This window comes from Scardinius erythrophthalmus (assembly GCF_964197995.2).
Source record: "Scardinius erythrophthalmus genome assembly, chromosome: 9".
Lineage (NCBI taxonomy): Eukaryota > Metazoa > Chordata > Actinopteri > Cypriniformes > Leuciscidae > Scardinius > Scardinius erythrophthalmus.
In genome coordinates this window covers 28,896,966-28,919,163 of record NC_138229.1, presented here as the reverse complement: position 1 = coordinate 28,919,163, position 22,198 = coordinate 28,896,966, and the positions used below count along the sequence as shown (strand labels likewise).

Below are 22,198 nucleotides of genomic sequence, written 5' to 3'. Positions count from 1 at the left end.
ATCAGACGGTGTGGCAGATATGGGGCTGAAGTCAAGCGAAAGGCAAGACCACAAATCTTTTGACTCTTCCTTTAAAGTTTTGTAATATACTGTATATCATAAAAAAATATATAGGATTTAACTATCTCCTCTTCTTTACCAGACGAGTATGTAGAATTGCATTTGAGGAGTATCTCGTCATATGGATGAATATCGCCACCACTAACCCAGAACTTCTGACCAGAAGTGAATGTAAGTGATTTAATATAATACTTTACTTACTGTATAGTGATGATGGTGTGGAATACATCAGAAAATCTAATGTAGTGCTTCATTTGCTATCAACGTTTTCCTTTAAAAAAAATATGTATATGATCTCAATAAGATGTTTTCAAATACAGAGTCTGGTGTGGAGATGATCTGCCAAAATTCGTTGATATTTTTTATTACAGCTTTGGATGAATTCATCAAATATACAGAGAGATGTGCAGTCAATTATGGGTCAGCAAGTGGTGATAAAGATTGTCTCGTTCAAATGCAGCGCAACATGTGAGTTGATGTAATACACATCCCACTCATTATTACATACAAGCTTAGATATTATTACAATTTAGTTGCAATGAAATATAGTTTACATTTCTGAGATGAACGCGTGTAATGTCCTGTATCCCTCTATTCTTATATGCAAGGCTCTCCTTGTGGTGCCACAAAACAATTTTGAGATAAAAAGTAAAATGTAAGGTAATTATGACATTTTATCTTATCATTTTGACTGATATAGAAAGTCGAAATTGACAAAAAGTCTAAATTACTAGATAAAAAGCCATAATTATGTCATATTGTCTTTTTATGTCAAAATTACAACTTGGTATCTCATAATTTCGATTTTTTTTATCTTATAATTGTGACTTTTTATGTCATAATTATGATTTACCAAAGCATGATTCTTATGTGGAGGAAATGGGCTTCCATACACATCATGATATCATCCGAAGGACTGTTTTTGCAAATTTTGTAGAATAGAGAGTAGTAACGCACTCCATTCAAACATACTAGCTCATTATCAGTGCTTGATTTTAATAAGGGCATATAATGGGCTTTACTTTTTAATACTGGAACACCAGAACAGTATTTGAAGTTTTCGGTTATGTGCAGCCCGGTTCAGAAGCTTCCAAAGAAGCGCGGCCGTGTGGAACGTATGAGAAGACTCTACATGCAGTGCAGAGTAGAGGATGACACGGGAGTGGATTTTCACTCCTGTCCCGTCCCACTCCCATAGAAAGAAATCTTGTCCCGTCCCACTCCCAGACCAAAGTTTTAAAAACAATCCCATCCCATCCCGCTCCTGGTAAATTGACTCCCACTCCCATCCCGCTCCTGTTTAAACTGACTCCCGCTCCTGTACCGCTCCCATATATTTTTTTCTTCAATTAGTGTTTAGTTAATACATAATTTGATTTAATCTGCTCTCCATACTGTTTTAGACCAGCTGCTGAGCCCGTTTCTAGATTTTCTCCAGAAAATGTAAGACAGCAAATAAAAGAAAAACAGTACATAGTTCACACCATGTCTACAATAGTTTAATAAACCCAAACAGCACATAAAGCTGCCTTTTTCTCATTTATTGTTGAGTAAACAATACATTTATAGTTTACATTTATAGTTTTTTTTAATTACATGTTAACGATTTTCATCAATTATGCTCTTGCATAATGAGTCCAATTATGGGTATAAATTCAATAAATATTATTCCTGTCAATAGAAATCTGATGTAAATCTATGAGAATCTATCAATATTTCTCAAAATCTGCACATTTTTGAGCTAAAGCCCTGAGGGACGTTATTTTGTGTATCGCTGTCATGACGACAGCACGGGAGGTTTTTTTGTGAATGAAAGCGGCTGACGCGCATAATTCATATTAAAGGTATCGACGCATTTTTTTCATTTCATAACTCCTGACACAAATTAAGAAATAACTGTCACTATAAGTTTCTCAGAATACAATAGTGGTCAAATACTGAAACTTGAGTATTATATCTTTTTAATGATGTAGCCTATAGTTTGTCAATGTATAACATTAAATCTGATAGTAACTTTGAACTAAATAAATAAAATAAAAAAAACGCTTCAGTGCGCCGACGCACTGGTGAGGCTTAACAGGTTAAAAGGAAACTACAAAATGGTGCATTTACTTTTTTTTTTTTTTTGTCGTCTTTGCTATTGGTTGATTCCCGCTCCCGTCTGCTCCCGTTAACCATTTATCCTGTACCGTCCAAATCCCGTGATTAATAGCAAAGATGACTCCCATCCTGCAGGAATCCCACGGGAATCCCGTGACCCGTGGGATTCCCGAAAAAATGTCAGCCTCTAGTGCAGAGCTCCAGGTGATTGGTCCTGTAGATCTGACTGTGTGTGTCCTTTCAGAGATCCCACCTCACCTCAGTTTCTGCTATGTGTACCCCATTAGAAGCGCTGATCCCCCAGATTCCCGGTCCTGCTCAGGGTTCAGATGGACGGGAACACTGGGAGCAAGAAATGGACGAACTGGTGGAATGGACTCATTCTCTCTCTTTGAAAGAATTGGATAAACTATGACTTCTAGCACACATTTAGATGATATAACGTGATCCTATAAACACAAATCAGAACTTTTTTCAAACAAGAACTGGATTTACAGTACAATAAACAATGTCTTTAGGACACATTTAAAACCAATTTTTATTTTTTTTTATTTTTTGACAATTATGACAATATTCATCCACTCTTCTATCCATCCATCTATCCATCCATCCATCCATCCATCCATCCATATTACAGTAAAATACAACAAATATGTCTCCTGTGATAAGGCACTTCTGCATTTTACCTTCAATAAAATAACTCGTACATTTTTTATACATTATATTTGATGTGGTTTAGTTTTTATAAATGAATATTTTTAGCCCTTGATTCTTAAATGCTAAGTGTAGGCTGTTTCGATAGCCAAGTACCTGGAAGAATACACTGAATAAACAGAGAGTGTTTTGGAGGTAGGTGATTAACTGACAATGATTCAAAGAGAAAGTAACGTGCAAAATAGTTCTTAGTATAATGAGGAAGGTATAGAAAAATATAAAAAAATGAAATCTAATACAGAGCAATATAGGTATAGAAAAATATGACCAAATGAATCTAAATTCTGTAGGTGAACTTGATGAGATGAAAGGACGTTAGAAGTTATCTCTAGAGTGGAGAAACTTAAACTCTTTAATCAGGCTCTCGAAGTCCACTCTGTCTTCTGGGGCTTGACTCCAGCACCTGCGCATCTGAGTGTACACCTGCAGCCACAGAGACACATTTATTGAAGAATCTGGCCACAATACAGTGTAATATAATATCGGTTCATTTTGTGTGCAAATGCACCAAAAAACAGCCCCTCCATGGGTGGCTGTTTCTCAGAGGTCAAGTATCTTACCATATCAGGGCATGAATCTGGGCATGGCATCCTCCAGCCTTTCTCAAGAGCTTCTACCAGTCTGACCATAGTCATCTGCCCATTAGACCGACCAATCGTGTTGAGGAAAACCTACCAGAGACACATTTTCAGCAACATCAAAGAATTTAAATAAACAAAGACGGTGCACACGTGGGAGAAAGCGCAACATGGCGGAATAATAAGTCCAACCTTCTAAATAAAAAAGCCAATCAAGTCATTGCAGCAGCTGCTAAAAGCTCCGGTTGCTATTGAAACCGTATTCTGAGAGAGGTGCATTTTAGGGCTGCAAATGCGCATTGGCCGGTCTAGCATGAAAAATATGTTTTTTAAGATAACATTTATGTCAGATTTTGTTGCTGATTTGAAACATGTGATTCAAATGTGAGTTTGCCAAGCAGTATTTGAGATTTCAGGATTTCCCCCATTCAAGTAGATAGGATTTGGTCTTGGATGCTCGAAATAGCTGCCCGGAGAGGTTGCAAAAATGGCCGATGAGTGAACAGACTTTCCTTGAAAGGGACTTTGGCAACATTTAACAGGAATCAGCGAATGGGTCACTGGGTTACCTGAAGTATTCAATGAAGTCAATATCAGGTTTGTAATGGCCAGGGGTGGCTCACCTTTGGAGGGCTGCTGTCATGGTGACAGTAGGTCATAATTTCATAGAGGGTGACCCCAAATGACCAAACATCAGATGCCTTGTAGAACTTCCGACTAATCAGACACTCTGGAGCATACCTGCACACACAGAGCACAATCAGTGTAAGGTAGCGGCTGTGGAATTAAACAATATCTGGATCAGCAAATCAGCATCCTAGAATGATTTCTGAAGGATCACGTGACACTGAAGACTGGAGTAATGATCAAAGGAACAAATTACTTTTAAAAATATATTAAAATAGTAAACATTATTTTACTATTAAATTATTTCCCAATATTTCTGTTTTTAATGTATTTTTGATCAAATAAATGCAGCCTTGGTGAGCATAAGCATAATAATACTAAACATCTTAGTGATACTAAACTTTTGAATGGTAGTGTATAAATCATTGGCTAATCTGAGAACTCTTCAGAAAACATTTATCTATTCCTCCTTTAATTTAAAAACAAGTTGATACAGTGATTTACATGATGTTTCAAATATTTAAAGTTAAAGAACGTCCAATCTAAGCAGAAATGGGTGCTGCTTTACCAGTACACAGGACTGTCCTGCTCTTCTGTCACTTTGTAATAATCCTTATCATCTTTGATGCTCTTAGTCAGGCCAAAATCCCCAATCTTCACAAGTGATTCATTCTCCACTAAGATGTTCCTCGCTGCTAGATCCCTGTGGATGTAGTTCTGAGATCCCAGGTACTCCATTCCCTGATGAACACACAGGAAACAGTCAAACCCACAATATACTGTATACCTGTAAACTAAAATTAAATTGGAAACTGAAAATATTCAAAATATTAATAAATACTATAATTATATTAATACTAAAAACACTGGCTGGGAACTAAAATGTGTTCTATGAATTAAATAAAATTCTGTGAATTCTATAAAAAAATGAATTGTTCTATTAATTCTATAAAAATATTTCCAAATATTTATAGAAATTTTAGTAAGAATCCTGTATACGTTGCTTTATTTGCCAAGGGAAGTGTAACAGCTTTTTTGATGCATTGAGCAATGTAACATTACTTTATAAATTTACACAAATATTTTAGTTACTTTTATAAAAAGTAACGCACGTTACTTTTTAAGTTCAATTAATTTGCTTAAACACTTGACAACTGAATTCTCTCTCTTCTCCATAACATAGTCACTTAGAAATGCACACTCATGTGTGCGCGGGAACAGACAAAAAGTACAAATGTAACAAAGCAGATTAATTTCAACGTTCAATAAAAAGAGCTGTACAGTAGGTAATATAACCTGTTATGTTAATGGCATTCCTAGCTATAGGGGTCAGGAAATATTCTATGTGGTCAGACTATAGTAATATGATGTTTTTAAAAGAAAATGAAGGTGGGTTATTTAGGCTATGTTGTTAAATAAATGACTGTGTTAAACACTTGCAAAAAAGAGATAGTTACAGCCAGGTGAGAAAAAGTAACGTGACAAAAACTTTACAGAAAAAGTAACTAAGTACCGTAATTAGTTACTTTGTTAGGGAGTAACACAATATTGTATCACATTACTTTTAAAAGTAACCGTGTTGGCTATATTACCTGACATATCTGAAGAGCATAAAGCAGCAGTCTCTTCTGTGTGATGTTGGATTTGTTACGAGGCAGGTAGTCTTTCAGACTGCCAGCGGGCAAATACTCCATAATGAGCATGATGTTCGTTTCCCCTGAGTGACACACATTAACCGCAAGCGATAAGTAACACAGCGAGTTTATATATAAGTGGGCTAGATTATCTTTTGTAACTGAGGTATAGAATCTTTTCAATAAAGGTGTAAGCCATCAAGATTAGACACAGATGTGAACACTTGCCTTCTTCATTGCAGATGCCTTTGTATTTGACGATGTTTTCATGGTAAAGGTTTCTGATGGTGTTGATTTCTTTTCTCAGGTTGCTGCTCTCATTCTCTGTTTTCAGAGATTTGACGGCCACCAGCTCACCTGTCTGATCTCCATTAGGATCATACAGACACAGTTCCACCATCCCAAAGTTACCCTGGACAAGATTTATAAAGAACGATGTAAACAGATAATGATTCAAGGACACATTATTCCAAGGGGATTATGAGATTTAGGAGGGATGAGTGTGAAATTGGTTTAACTTGGTCCAGATTTCCAATTAGAATCCCTAGTTCACAATTCTAAAGAATTTATACAGTAGTTCTATAAAACAATTCTATACTATACTAATTGAAAAAAAAAACATTTATTTTACAGTGTCCTTGTTTCACATTACATAGAGTTACTAAAGTAATAACTATAAATTATGCATAATCAACAAACCTAATCCTAACCATAACCCTATAGTAAGTACGCGTATTATAATAACTAGGGTTATTGGTAATCATAATAGTCCTATTAGGAGCAACAGTGTTAACTAAAACTACTAAAAATAATTTCTGTTAATTGAAATAAAGCTGAAATCAAATCAAATATAAATATTAGTTAAAGAAAATTAATACAAAAATATTGTATTAACATTTACCTGAAATAAAATGAAAAGTACTAAAAGTACCTGAAAGTACTAAAATTACAAAAACTAAAATAAATATAAATTAAAGCTAAACACAAATGTTTAAAAAAAAACATGACTAAAGCACATAAAATTACAAAAACTTAAAATAAAATAAAAACAAAATATAGAAATGAAAGCAAAATTAAAATGAATAAATACTATAATATTATATAACTAATACTAAAATTACACAGAATTAAAATGTGTTCTAAAAATTCCATGTTAAAGAATTCTATAAAAAAAATTCCAAATATTTACGGACCAAACTTTTTTTGACTAAAAGTCCAGTACCTCTCCAAGTTTTCGGATTTTCCTGAGGAATCTCTTCTTGAAATCCGCAGGATCAGTCTCTTGTGGAGGAATTACCCCTGATATAATGGGAAGTTCTGTAGATAAAACATAAAAAGTTAATTAAATTCAGTACAGCAAATACTAACATGATGTATACTTCCAGTTGTATTTTAAAATGTAAATAATACCTTTCCCCCCCCCAAATAACAGTAATGAAAATTAGATTTTTAAAAGAGGTTTTAATGACGATGCTTTTTTTAATAAAAAAAAAAAAGGTTTTTGGTTGTCGGGTGAAATATAAAATCTTCTGATGCACTTTATGACAACAAAACATTTAATTTTTTTCCTCAAAAAAAAAAAATCCATTGGCTAAAATAGAGTTAAAGATCTAGTATCTGTGTGTTAGTCATTGTATGATATTATGTGACAGATACCTTGCTCTCGCTGCTCTTTGATGCGGCCCAGCTCTCTCGCTATGGCTCTGAAAAACGGTCTCTTCCGGGGGTCATAGTTCATGCACTGGGAGATCAGATCAGCCAGTTCACTGATGCTGGGAGTGACCAGAGTACCGCACACTTCATAGAATCGCTCTTTCTGTTCATGGACACATAGAGGTTAGATTAAAAACAATATAGTTTAAGAAGCAAATGACAATACATGTATTGTATTTTCAATTACAATAAAACAACAGCTGCTTTATTCAAGTATAAATGTAGAAACGTATTAGAAAGAGTCAAGCACCTCTGAGAGTTTCTTATCAGACAGAGGCACCTCGCCATTGTAGCAGATCTCCCACAGTGAGGTCCCAAACCCCCATTTGTCTGCTGCAACGCTCAGTGCGTTCGGGTTGTTAACACACTCCGGGGCGATCCAGGGGATCCTTTCAACACACTCTGTCCAACAGGCACAATGAGTGTTAGTAGTGTGAAATGGGGGTTATGCTCAACAAACTTCTGTATTCTGTAAAACAGGTCGCACTGCTTCCGGTTTCGGGTCCTGTATATGTGCTTCATTATATATAGAGCTGTTTTACTCGATACCGTCAGAGCAGTGAGCAAAGATGAGTGTAACCGGTGTCCATCGCATATACAGGTTGATATTTAAAAGTTTTTATACTAATTATATATAGCTTCTACTTTTAGATATTTAAATAGAATAAAATGGCAACAATAAAAAGAACTAGCTAGGTTAGCATATTACCTTAGGGTTAGTTTGCCCCAAAATGAAAATGTTGTCGTCATTTACTCAGCCTCGTGACGTTCCAAACCCGTAACACTTACGTTCTTCTTCAGAACACAAATAAATATATTATTTTTAATGAAACCTGAGAAAATTCTGTCCCTCAATTGACAGCTACACAACTACCACTTTTAAAGGTGCTGTATGTAGTTTTTAGCGGCCTCTAGCGGTGATGTTTCAGATTGCAACCAATAAGTTTACAAGCGCGTGCTCTTACGTGTGCTCGAATTTATGAGCGAGCACTGTGGGTACTGGCCAGACTGAGACGCAACCGGACGTAACACACAAAGCATCCCACAACATGCTGGAAACTCAGGTAAACTCCCACTGCAACGTTACAATAATAGGCTACTTTTATCAGCTTGACGTTGAACTAATGCTCCATGCTCGTGCCATGATAAGTATGGAACCCTATCAACCGTGCCGTATTCTGTCACTGCAAGCACCACTTCACATTTTCTTCAGGAAATGTACATTCTAGGTTTGTAGATAAGGTTTCTCCATTATTCAAATGCCCTGCCGATGTTGATCCGTGTTTTTTACCCGAAGTTCATCCGATTCACGTCTGGCCTTACGAGCTTCAGCAGAAAAAACTTTTGTTTTTGTTTTTTATCAATATGTGGAGTTTATGTTGGAGTCTGTGTTTTGCTGGGCGCAGGACGTTTCTTAGTGTTATCAGACATGTCATAAGTTGCATAAGTCCATGTCATAAGTTGCAGTGTCGTCGCTGTTGAGTGCAAAGTCAGTAGGCTAGACGAGGCGAGAGGCTCGGGAGCGCGCATGCAGGTGACGTCACTGGCGGTAAATCCGACCCGGGACCTTCACATAAAAATAAGAATACTTGCTTTCAGAGGTAATAGCAAAACCCACAAAGTGGAAAATTTTAATGTGAGATTACAACCCCTTCACACACAGGCAATAAAAAAAGTATTCGTTTTGGTAGAAAAGCTACATACAGCACCTTTAAGTTTCAAAAAGTTTATAAATGGATCGTAAACCTAATCCATATGAATCAGCAGTTTGGTCAATTTTATGAAGAGACACAATCGCTTTATATGATGAACAGATTTACGCTTTTATTCACATAAATATTGATCAGCGAACATAAACACAAGTTTGATGTGCAAGAACAAACCTCTTTGGTTCTTGCTGACGCTCAAACGTGCTGCGTAACACGAGAATGAACCTCTTTGGTAAATTCATATGGATTAGTTTTACGATCTCTTTATGAACTTTCTGATCCGTCAAAGTGGTAGTTTAGTAGCTGTCAATGGAGGGACAGAAAGCTTTCAGATTTCATTAAAAAGATCTTCATGAATGAAAGTCTTACGGGTTTGGAATGACATGAGGGTGAGTAATTGATGCCAATTTTTTGTGAACTAACCCTTTAAAAGTCCATAGATATTGATACTGTCATTGACCTGTTTTTGTGTTTGTTCATGTGACGTTCTGCATAAAGGCTATGGGCTATTACACTGATTTACCTTTGCCTCACTACAATGACATTACAAAACAGTGAAGTTGAGAAGTCAAAATATATTCAAAAATGTAAATATTATATTGCTACTATATAAATTATTATAAGCACATTTAAAAAATACACTGTGACAATGTTGCTTGCTTGGTTTCTTTTTCTGTCAAGTGACAAATAAAGACATTTTCTGTTTTGTTTTTTTCATTAGTCACACTGCCATTAAAAAAAGTTGTAAAACATTTATTCTGAATGAGTGTGCATGAGCGTGTGTTACCCCTTTGGCTGAGCACAGAAATGGACAGTCCAGGATCACTCAGTTTAATGAAAGGACCACTCTGTCCTTCTAGACCATCCAGCTTCAACAGGATGTTTTTAGCGCAGACATAGCCATGGACAAGCTTCTTATCCTCCTGAAAGAGAAAATAAGACTGGGTCCATTTTCTGTCCCAAAGATTCCACTAGAGAGTTTTAAATTACGTATTTACAAATTATATTACTATTAAGACCTCTATGGGTAAAGCCAAAGGTGGACAAAGAACACAACTTGAGTGAAAGTATAGATACTACTGGTCAAATATTACTCTGTTACAAGTAAAAGTTTTAAAGACTGATTTTTACTTAAGTAAAAGTACAGAAGTACTTGTTTTTAAAAGTTCTTATGTATCAAAAGTAAATTTCAATGCATTGTTTTATTATTGTTGCATTGTTGTGTGTAATACTTACAGTACCTTATGCCTCTGAATCTATGCCTGCCTTCCTACCCTCAAGTCAATATCAGATTTATTTCTAGAACACAGTTCCAGTAGTGGGATTGAATGTGAGATTGAATAAGTGCACTCAATAACGACCACAATGGTTTAGGACACACAATTGGTTGTTCCCTCAAATACTGCCCTATGTAAAGTTTTTTGGCTTTTAGTATGAATATGTTAGCCTTACTGTTATCTATAAGCTAGTGTGCTCCAAAAAAAGTGACAAAATTCACATTTAGAAGACCAGATGTTGTATTGTGGTTGAAAACGAAAATCGGGTTGACGTCAGAAACCAACATCAGTCGGTTTCTGACGTCAATCTGACTTTCATTTCCAGCCAAAGTGCAACCCCTGCAAAATGCAACCCCTGCGGGTCCCTGCAACCAAAATCATCCCCTGACTGACATTACTACTTTCTACTCAAGGACCTGACAGAATTGTAGTGGAGTAAAACGTACGATATTTGTCTTTCAAATGTAGTGAAGTTAAAGTAAAAAGTTTCCAGGAAAAAATAATACTCAAGTAAAGTACAGATGCTCAAAAAGTGTCCTTAAAGCTCGGGTAGGTAATCCTGTTCAGAAACACTTTTTTTTATACTGGGTGAAATGGTCCTTCCATCCTGAGAGTAGTCAATACATTATGTGTTCAGAAAAAGGAATGAAAACAATCAGACCTCTGTAGCAGCTGCAGGACAGTAAAAACTCTGACCAATCACTGCCACTCGGTGCGAGTGTAAAGAACCAATCAGCTGCCTTCAGAGCCAGGAGGAGTGTCTTAGCAGTGTCAATCAAGTTCGCGTACGCGCTGATCGCCCCTCTCTTGCACAGATCGTCATTCAAAATCAAGATTGCCGGTGTGCCGAGCAGCTGTGCTAATGGCGGACAAAAAACCAAAACTACCAATTTCTCGAGTGGAACCTGCTCATACAACAAAGACAGGTACAGTACTCAAGTAAATGCACTTTGTTAGTGTCCACCTCTGGGTAAAGCAGGACATCAAATCATCCACTGGGAAATGTAGTTTATAATTGCCACATGTTATTATTGGGATCCATTAATAATTACAGTAAATATAATTTACTGGATATATTATTTAGTTATTCAAAAATACATTAAAATGCAAGTCATACAGACATTGACTTGAATACGCATGTTTGATGAACAGGTTTTACATTTCTGAATTAAAATGAATAAATTTGATATTTTACTATCTTAAAGTAAAATGTCTAGGTGGTGTAACTGTCCAGTAAAATAAAGAAAAAAAGTGTCAATAAAAGGCTAAAAATGTATTGTCAAACAGTGTGCCATAATCATGCATTATTGTTTCTTTGGGGAATTTTTTTATTATTTTTTTAATTATTATTAACCAGGGCTGTCACTAAAACCGGTTTACCTTGAAAAATACATTTAACACTATTCAAATTTTTTTTTTTAAAGATGTGTACACCTTAAAAACGAAGCTAAAATGACTAACACTAAAACTAACTGAAATTAAAGCTAAATATAAATATTTAAAAAACAAAAACTATTACAATTGACAAACAAAAACACAAGAAAATGAAAAATCTAAAGTAAAATGAAAATGAAAACTAAAAATACAAAAATAAACCTAATATAAAATAATAAAATAGCACTGATTGGGAACTAATCTAAACTATATATGTTCTAAAAAATCTATTTTCTATAAATATTTAAGATGTGTACACCTTAAATACATCATTTACAGTCATTAAATCATTGACCCATAACTTTGAAATATTCCACAGAATGTAAACATGGGTGAAACAAGGTCAAGTTCAAACTTAAATTTCATACCAAATAACTGAGGACACTGGAAAGCTGCTCCGCAACTTGGAACTTCCAGGAGGGTGTGAGATCAGAGCGATGGTTTCTCATGAACAGATCCAGAGGGCCGCGCTGAACAAACTCCTCCACCATGATGACTGGCAGAACAACAGCAATGAGACGTGAGATCGTCTGCAATAAAGGCTGACCTATTCCTTTAACTTTAAAAATACAAAGGAGTTTTGTTGCAGTTTTGTCCAGTGCAGCGGGAACACTTACTGTCCATGCTGTGCATGCATATGCCATACATCAGAACCATGTGTTTATGGGATATCTGTCGCATTACACTGACTGTGTCCAGGAAGGCCTAAGAGAAGTACAGAAGTATTAGTGAAAGCAATTGCCCCTTATTTACTCATGTATCAAAAGATGGGTTGTCACTTACTGAAATGTAATTGTGTCCTGCTCCCAGCACCTTCAGAACCACATCCACCACCTCATGGTCCAAAAACCCCTCATCATCCTCATTTCTCAACTTCAGTTTCCCAGCATAGATGTTTGTGCGAGTGCCTTGACCCAGGTGTTTCTCCTGTTTAACAAGCATCAGCTTCATAAGACAGACCATTTCTTTCCATTTCTACGCTCCAGATAAGTGTTATCTAGTCGTCCCTATTGGAAAACCCAACCTAATCTGGAAAACAATAGCTGATCTGGACTGGTAGACCACTGTAAACCTGAAGATGACATCTTCAGGCGAAACCTGAATTAAACCTGAATTACTTTACAGCTTCAAGACTGCAAAATGTTCTTAATCAGTATTTTTGTCTTGTTTTCCAGTAAAAAATAAACACCCTTAAAACTAGATAAATTGACTTGATATAGTAAAACTTGCTTTTAGAGAACACATTTTAAATGTTTTTTTTCAGGTTTTAAACATACATCACACTAACATGGCTTATATTTATGCTTAAAATTAAGTCTTATTATTTTACACAAATTCGTTGTTGTTTTTTTTTCAAGAAAATGTGTTTTAAGGGTGTTAAAGGGTTAGTTCACCCAAAAATGAAAATTCTGTCAGTAATCACTCACCCTCATGTTGTTCCAACCGCGTAAGACCTTCGTTCATCTTCGGAACACAAATTAAGATATTTTTGATGAAATCTGAGCCATGTCTGAATCCTCCATAGGCTGCTATTGTGTCCGAAACTTGCTGGCCCAGAAAAGTTATTAAAGAGATTGTTAATATAGTCCAAGTGACTCCAGTGGCTCAATCTTAAGTATATCAAGCGACGAGAATACTTTTTGTGCGCAAAAACAAACAGAAATAACGACTTTATTCCACTTTTCCTTTCCTTCTCTCTGGGCCTCGTAGTGTTTTTGCGCTGCGCGTCTGTGTTGCACGTCATCACGCATCACACACATGACTGGCGTCGGCCAATAGCGAGCCTAGGTGGTGATGTGTAACACGGACGCGCTGCGCAAAAACACTACGCGAACCAACTAGAGGTCCAGAGAGAAGGAAATGAATAGTGGAATAAAGTCGTTATTTTTGTTTGTTTTTGCGCACAAAAAGTACTCTCGTCACTTGATATACATAAGATTGAGCCACTGGAGTCACTTGGACTATATTAACAATCTCTTTAATAACTTTTCTGGGCCAGCAAGTTTCGGACACAATAGCAGCCTATGGAGGATTCAGACATGGCTCAGATTTCATCAAAAATATCTTAATTTGTGTTCCGAAGATGAACGAAGGTCTTACGCGGTTGGAACAACATGAGGGTGAGTAATTACTGACAGAATTTTCATTTTTGGGTGAACTAACCCTTTAAGATTAAGACAAAAACACAGGATAAAGTCACCACGAAATTAAAATGGGCAAATATTACTTTTATGGAATATTGCAGTATTTATTATAAATTATTTAACCATGCACATCATTTTTTTGTGCATTCATAATATTTAATCAAAATACCTTCCCCTCCCTCTTGCATCTCTTCTCTGATGATGCGTTTACAGGAGTGAGGGCGGGACAACCTGTCATTCATATGACATCAGAGCAATATCAAATGATCCAATCAATTCCTGATGGACAAAATCAAGTCCCGCCCTACATGTTTCTCTCAGATATACATCACAATTATAGATGAAAAAAAGACTATCGCAACTTCCATTTCATGCCAACTTCAAGAAAATATATATATAGTTGGTTAGGCCAGCTGATGGATGTTTTGTTGCGGATTTGTTTGTTTTTTAGCACTGCAACATAATGGCAGTTTAAAACCAACTACTATATTCCAAACAACAACTGCTCGCTTTGGTCAGATCTTACAGCAGGACACACCATGAAATAACTTCTCACTATAAGAAAATGCGTTTGTTTTCTAGTAAACAGATTTAACTTTATTCATATCGTGTACATAAACACACAGTTTTGATATCCAACCTGGGTAATGTCCTCTTTGAAGAGCCTATGGAAGACGTTTAATGAAGAGTGTTGTGACGCTGAATCTTTTCTGGTCATCATGATGAGGTTGGATTGCTCTGTGAAGTAGCGAATGGAAGATTATTCATGTCTCTGCAATATTTTAAGTTATAAGGATGATTTTAGTCACCCTGTTACGAACAGTTACTTCATTCTCAGAGGAAAACCCAAGACTACAATCGAGGTGTTTCTGGGAGTGCTTACTCTGTGATTACTGATATAGAGAATAACTTCCTTTGACTTTGTGCTTTGTAACTTTTCAGACCTTTTTCATGCTCAAAAAGCAACATCACACACTAAAGAAAGTACATGTAAAAACAAAGTCCTCTTTAAATTATTTCGCTAAGAAGACAAACATTATAAACTTCTGGCTATCTACTTCTGCAGTATCACTGTTGGAAGGAAGCTCCAGTACCTTTTGGTTGGGGTGGACAGCCACGCTCAAGTCTTATGCTGGTTTGGCCTGTTGAGAGATCCTGGCTAGACAGGTGGTCCGTCAGCTCTCTCAGAGTGGGTTTCACAACATCAGTCCCAGTCAGGAGGAAGCCCTGTGCGCTCACTTCAATCTGGAAGTTCTTGAAGGCTTTGGTGATGCCACCATCATAATCCCTCTGAAAGAAAAGGGACAGTTTTGACCTTTCAACTTCAGTTCAGTATCTTATTATTACACAAACATTTTCTTATGTAAGGTATGTTCCTTAAAGACCAATTCACACTGCACCGACAGCCGCAGACCAACGGCGACAGTCACCCGATTACAGCACGTCACTTCTCAGGCAGTCTAAGACTGACAAACGCTGATTCAGCGTGTTCAATTGCCGAAAACAAGTTCCGACAGGGGTAACACACTATTTCGACAAAACCTGTCGCAGTGCCGTCTGACGGTGCCGTGTGAATTGGCCTTTATTCAACATTTGCTTGACATACACAACTTTTACTGAAGCCTCTTTTTCCACCACCAGCATGTACAGTAACAGTGTATACCTCATTGCATATGACAGTCAGGAAAATAGTGTCGTAGTCATGAGTGCTCCAGCGCAGCAGGTACATGCCCTCCTCATAACCTTCGTGCTTGAGTTTATGGATGGCATATTCAGTACTGAGGGGTACAAATAAGATACCATTACATCTGCTGTCCAAAGACATTCTTCTCTGTCATTTGATTATTGATTACATTTCTGAGCAATTAAATAAGAGCTATAGATTCAGAGCAGCGCCATGCCAGGTATGAAAGCGAGGCTGTGAGGGATAGACTTGCTGTGTTTTCAATGGCATCTGCTGTAAGCTGTATCACTTATTTTCCACAGCTCATATTGTCTGGAGTTTTTTGTCTACTGAAATTTTTTGGAAAAACATTTTTGGAAGAACTTTTTTTCGGTAGCAGAACAATCCCAAAACACATTAAATAATGGTACAACCCGCTGAAGAGATGAATGTCTATGCCTCACAGCCTCACTTTCATTCCCGTTAAAATCAAAGATGGTGCTGCTAATAAGGTCTATGGAATGTTATATGAATTATGGGATGAAAGGATGGCCTTTCAGTCGCCACAGGGGACACACCCCTGACAAGAAATGGAGGTCTCATGAGCTTCTAGGCATGGGCCTAGACATCTGCCTTGCCCACCCAAGCAAAATTTAGGAACAGACAGTATTAATCTGTTTTTATGATTTGTGCATTGATAAAAAGCAAGTGGATTCTGTGTTGAACGGTTTAATGAAGGGCTGTAGAATGCCCCAAACAATCCCAAAAAATAACACCAGAAATTTTCAGTAGCCTATATTTCCTTGACAGCAACGGCCCGGCGCGTCACACGCTTCAAATCTGTAGCAGAAAAGCAGAGGCTGACAAAAACGCGAAAAAGGGCAGAAATGTTTGCAAAGGCAACTATTAAGGTGTGAATTACCTGTCATCTTCGTAATGTATGTAAACTTGTAGTGTAAATATTAATATACTGCTCTGATTTGATTTTTGATTCATTTCAAACCCAGATGAAATTAGCAAGAAAACCTTGCTCATTTAAGAACGTGCATTTGTTGCATGGACGGAGCAAGAACATAGTGTTTAAAATGCATATGTATAGCTTAGTTCAGTTGAAACCTAGCCCTCTTTAGCTTGCTGTTAATGCTGTTAAACTGAAACTGAACGAACATGGTAAACTGTCGTCTTAAATAAAAACACTGAAATAAGCGTATGCTGTTTATCTTTTAATCAGTCATGGGACCATTCACATAGGACACGTTTTTGCAGTTAAAAGTTTAGTGCAGGTCTAGAAAAGCTATTTTAAAAAGTTGTTTTACTTGAGTGCCACGTTTTAGAAAGCCGCGTCATGGACGATAGACTACTCTGCAAAAGTATGGAAGCAAGATGCGAGCGCAACAGTCAATCACCTCTAGGGTGATGCTTACATTAAAAACGATGGAAAAGTAGTGCAATGGAATGAAAAAACACACTTTGGATGTTACTTAATTGCCCATTTCCATACAATCAAAGTTGCATTCATTACTATAATTGATCATTTTCTTTCCAAATTATCACTGGACAGTAAAAACGTGTTAGCATTAGACTTGAAGTGAAAATAAGATAAAAATGGTCATGTCATGGAGAGGTGTGTTATAAAATGTTATAAATAAATAAATATAGTTAATAAGAATATCTATCTATCTATCTATCTATAGGCCTAACTACATTCTACATCAAGGACTGCTTACCAAGGAGGCGACCATTGTTCTACTTCATGCTCATCCTAAATGACCAATGGTAGCTACCAGCTAAGGCTAGCTACAACCATTGTAAAACCTATAATATGATTTGGTCTCTAGGCTCCAGAACTCTCAAGAGGGAACCTGGGAAGAAAACCCACTTCCCGTCAGGTTCTCGAGATCAAAATAGCTCATCCCAGGTTCTGGAGGACCCTGCTTCAAGACCCGACTCCGGGGGAGGGTTCTGTGCTTCAGTCAAACCTGAGGAAAAATGGGCTCTCTAGACTCCAACACTCACGAAGATGCTTGCAACTAGGAAGGGTTCACAACTAGGGCAAAAAAGCCGCTTCCTGTCGTGTTCCAGAGATTGCCACCAAAGAGCACTGCTATTGTGAGATAGAAAATAACAACTGCTTTCACTCTCTCTGTATCTAATTCCACAGAATTAGGCCTCACACATCAGTAATAGCAGTAATAGAATCTCATAAGACTCTCCCTTTGCTTTCAGTCAGTCTCGCGAATGCATCACAAAGCGCACCTCACAATGAGCGCATTCAGTTCCCAGGAGAATCGCTCTGATAAGGAGGCACTTACTTCCTGAAACGCTTGGCTGAGTGATCGTCTTTCTGACATGCACATAAACAAACGGACCTGAAGACAAGAAAAAGATGACGTGCACTACAGGCGCCCTATTTATACTCTGGTCGCACCAGTAGTGACGTCATAGTCTGTCGCCGGCCAATGTTATTGTCGTGTTTTGACACGTGCTTCAGACACCTGTCATTCTGGAGGCATTCCCTATTAGCGTCCTGGGACGCAGTGCGAGTTCCCATTCGAAAGGGAATGATTATGCTGCTTAATATTTTTGAGGAAACGGTGATATATTTTTGCAGGGTTCTTTGATGAAAAGAACAGCATTTATATCAAACATAAAGCTTTCTTGCCATTACAAATGTATTTACTGTCACTTTTGATGAATTTGCTGAATAAATGTATTCATTTCTTTAAAAATAAATATTACTGACTAAAGTTTAAAAATTCTTTTGAACAAATTCAGGTTTAAATAAGCAAAAATACAGATTTGAGAGCTTCAGCGGAAAGAACGTTTATCGGTGAATACTGAATAAAATGTTGGCCTGTTTCTCAAAAAAAGCTATTTTTCAGATTCAAAACCCTGATTGCGGTCTGACTTCATTGAATGGAAAAAAAATCACTGTGAATATTCCTTAAAATTGTTATTTTTGGGTGAACTATTTCTTTAAACACGATGAGTGAATGTACTAACTTGATTGGACCATGGCAGCCCTCTTTTAGGTTACTTTCCAATGAGACAGGAGCAATATCCCTGCAGAGGAAATGGTGTGCATCTACTGTGAGCCTAAAGTATCCATCTACAAGACTGGCAAAGGACAGCGCCTCCTCGTGGGATGCCAACGTCAGCTCCTGGAGAAAATCAAGAGAAAAAAAAAGAAAAAAAGGGTTTATGAAGTTATGACTTATCCTAAATGAACCAAAACTGACAAATCTCACAGTGAGCCTCACCATGCTTTTGTCGTCTTGTTTGTGGATGGTAACCACGCAGCATTTGATGACAAGATGCGTTATCTCATTAAAGTCTGAAAAGAGTGTCCATCTATCCTCTCCTTGATCATTTGATGCTTCTTTACTCAGTTTCTTACGGTCTCTCTTTGATTTATGTCTCTTCTGAAAAGGGAAACTTACGGTCAAGAGATAATTCAACCAAGCCCTAAACCAAAGTGTTAAACTTCAGCACCTACAATACAATTCAGAAGTCATAAAATTGTTATTGTTTTATAATATTATAGTATTATGTGGATATTATTTGTACTATGGCCTTCTTACCACAGAGGGGACTTTACACCAGTGAATGCCAGAGGTGCCAGACACCAGGATTTTGTGGTCAACACCAGCAGCACAGCTGGAGTCTTTGAGCATCTGCTCATTGTCATGTATGATAAGGGAAGAGGGTTCAAACACCTCCTGGCCGAAGTGCTTAGTTAGAGTCTCTAAAGTCGACAAGTATTTGACCTTCAGGTCATGCGTACTGATCTTGTTGCCTTCCACAGTATTCCTGATGAATTCTTCAAGGAACACTTTAAAGACGTTATGGATGCGTAGACGTGTGAGAATGCTCCTGTGACGTATGGACTGGTATAGGACACTGGGAATGTAATGTTTGTACCTGACAAAGATAAAATGTAACATTGAAACACACAGGTAGACTTCAATAGTTATAAAAAGATTCATTAATGTTAAAATCGTTTCTTAGATCACATGGGAGTGAAATTTGGGATGATTCAACTTTATAATTGTGATCTCCATCTCATGTAAAAGGGGATCAGAAATCAAAGCTCATTAGGATATTCATTTCCAACAATACTGACCAGAGTCTAAACATATATCAAAACTATGAAAGTCAACTGTTAATTTAGTTTAATTATTTTTCTACAGCAAGTAATGGCTTAATAATTCATACTTATTAACAATAATACAATAATAACATTAATGTGTATGTTTGTTTTTAAATATACTTAACTTTTATTTCGTGTTTTGCTGTTTTAATTTTTTTGTGTGTTTTTTTTAAATAAAGCAAATTAAATAACTATATTAATTTGAATTACTAATTAAATAACCACATCACATATTAATTTAAATTAATATGGTTGTATACTGTATAAAAGCTAATACACACACACATACTGTATATGTGTATATATATATTTATGTGTGTGTGTAAAACTGCACCCATCATACAATTTGACATAAAAATAAATAAATACAATATAGTAATAAATAATTAATAAATATACATGATGTTTGTTAATATAGCCTATAGTCTCAGTCATGAAAAAAAATATTTTAGAAAACCATATTTATTTATATATTTTTAAATATACTTTAAAATGTATTTCAGATTTAAAAGAAAAATAATTAAAAGGCTCTTACTCAAATTCACTGAAAGGAATATCTTTTTCAATGGATTGATGGGAGATGGCCATCACAGCCATACCCAAACACTCATTTTCTATCTGCTGGACGTCACTCTCATCGCAAGCGCTACGCAGCTGTGCCAGACCACTCTGAAAGTCAGTCTGACTCTGTCAAACACAAGCACACACATTAAAATGAGCAGCCACAACTTTCTTGAACAACCCGTCCTTTAAAATTGTCCAGTGTTTTTGTCACCGTACCTGTGCGTAAAGGTACGACAGTGAAGCTACATCCAGCACGGCTGTGACCGTAGACCCGTTCCCTCGTTTAAGAGTGTGTCTGCACACTGCAGGAGATGTCTTACTGTTCCCATGCCAGTTCGTAAAATAAAACCTGCCCCAAAAATGTGGTTTTAATGTAAATAGGGAAAAGTTCAAATATCTGTCCAGTTTTTCCCATTAATTGCCTATAATCTGACAGCCTGTGAGAGCATTTGGGAACGCAACGGGGACCTCGTGCATTATTTTCATAAAAATTATGACATCTGCTAGATATAAAAAAGAAGTTATGAGATAAAAAGTTGAAATTATTACATTCTAGTCATAAGTATAACATACTATAGCATAATTATGAGATTAAAAGTCAAAATTATGACCAAATAAAATCTAAATCATAAGATAAAGTCATATTATGAAAAGGGCAATTTCTCTACTCTGGAGTGAAGTGCATTTGTTTATTACAGTGCATTTGTTTTACAGTCCTAGAGGAAGGCCATCACCCCCGTAGTTTCAGGAAATCCTGTGGGAAATGCTGCTGTACCAAACTGGGAAGGAAAGCTAGATGAGAAAAGACTAAGAACAGGAATACCTCATGCGATAGAAAAGCTTCAGTCTGGTTGTCTCATCAATGTTGAAAGAGTGATTGGGTGGATACCAGAGCTTGCTATATTCATCATACAGGGCAAACAAGCTGTGACACAAAGGTGAAATTCCTGTAATAATGAGACAACCGTGAGTCTCATATTTCTCTGTCGTAATACAATGTTCAAGTTGCACAAAGGCTGAAAAACGTACCCAACTTCTTAGCAGCTTCAATACACAGTTCCTCTGCTGTGAAACTACCTGAGAGATGAATGATCTGGTGTTTCTCTGGCAGGTAAAAGTGGACCTCGAGCCCCTGTAATATCACCGTGGCCATCACCGAGGCCATGACCGACTTCTTCTCAGCACGATATTAACGAAGTGCTGGGCATTTTCTATACTTAAAAATTACAGAACACTTTAGTAAAATGGATATTCTGTCATATATATATATATATAGAACAACATTTCCTCTTTAAAATACAGTAAAGCATGTCGTTACGAACACCTGGAGTCTTTACAGGCAGTTTAACAGAAACAGAAAGTTTGCGGAAACGCTCAACACACTTCTATCTGGTTTCTGGATGTCGTCGGTGTGTCTGGAATATTACAGCAAAGTCTATTTAACTTATAAATAATAAAAATCATGTTAGTAGATTTTACCTTACCGTCCAATGCGAAACAAGCAGGAAACAAGAGCAGATTCTCAGACAGCAATTCACTTCCGAGGAAACTGATGATGAGTTTCTTCTGATAAACTACGTGACCAACACGCTGATCCTGATTGGCTGCCCGACGGTTCTCTCATTACACAGATCACGATTTGGTCTATAAGGCTTTACGTCATTTTCCAGTAAAAAAAAAAAAAAAAAAAAAAAAAAAACCTCTTTGTATTTACGGTAAGAAATGCGTTAAAATAATTTCCACATAATGGCATTTTCTGTTCTCGGATCTTGACATTTTGTTTGGTTTAACTTTTTTTTTCTTAAATTTTTTAGTGTTTCAGTTTTTCCCA

General features: G+C 36.7%; 1 protein-coding gene across 7 annotated transcripts; it reads right to left on the bottom strand.

Annotated features, from left to right (window-relative positions):
• Positions 1-2,680: 2,680 nt before the first annotated feature.
• Positions 2,681-21,989, bottom strand: LOC308696138 (tyrosine-protein kinase JAK1-like). 7 transcript variants are annotated; one of them, XM_081374546.1, is made up of 24 exons: positions 21,852-21,989; positions 21,397-21,583; positions 21,191-21,314; positions 20,584-20,716; positions 20,339-20,490; positions 19,235-19,574; positions 18,914-19,075; positions 18,657-18,814; positions 15,654-15,768; positions 15,085-15,280; positions 14,631-14,728; positions 12,630-12,773; positions 12,464-12,551; positions 12,215-12,342; positions 9,923-10,058; positions 7,677-7,828; positions 7,370-7,529; positions 6,936-7,030; positions 5,942-6,125; positions 5,672-5,796; positions 4,648-4,820; positions 4,076-4,193; positions 3,435-3,545; positions 2,681-3,297 (listed from the first exon to the last, which is right to left on the bottom strand). In XM_081374546.1, exons 2-24 carry the CDS (start codon positions 21,530-21,532, stop codon positions 3,190-3,192), a joined length of 3,336 nt encoding a protein of 1,111 aa, XP_081230672.1. In that variant the 5' UTR covers positions 21,533-21,583; positions 21,852-21,989; the 3' UTR covers positions 2,681-3,189. The 7 variants fall into 7 exon arrangements, with proteins under 7 accessions (XP_081230672.1, XP_081230673.1, XP_081230674.1 ...); XM_081374547.1 differs by having other exon boundaries at positions 21,397-21,578; positions 21,852-21,987; XM_081374548.1 differs by having other exon boundaries at positions 21,847-21,943.
• Between the last annotated feature and the right edge of the window lie 209 nt (positions 21,990-22,198).

What these genes read in the sequence shown, in the direction of transcription:
- LOC308696138 (XM_081374546.1), bottom strand. Translation starts at nt 21,532, where the DNA reads ATGGCCTCGGTGATGGCCACGGTGATATTACAGGGGCTCGAGGTCCAC. An exon ending in CTGATAAGAAACTCTCAGAG is followed by an intron (nt 7,530 to 7,676) that starts GTGCTTGACTCT and finishes GTCCATGAACAG; the next exon opens with AAAGAGCGATTCTATGAAGT. An exon ending in CAAAGAGCAGCGAGAGCAAG is followed by an intron (nt 7,031 to 7,369) that starts GTATCTGTCACA and finishes TTTTATCTACAG; the next exon opens with AACTTCCCATTATATCAGGG.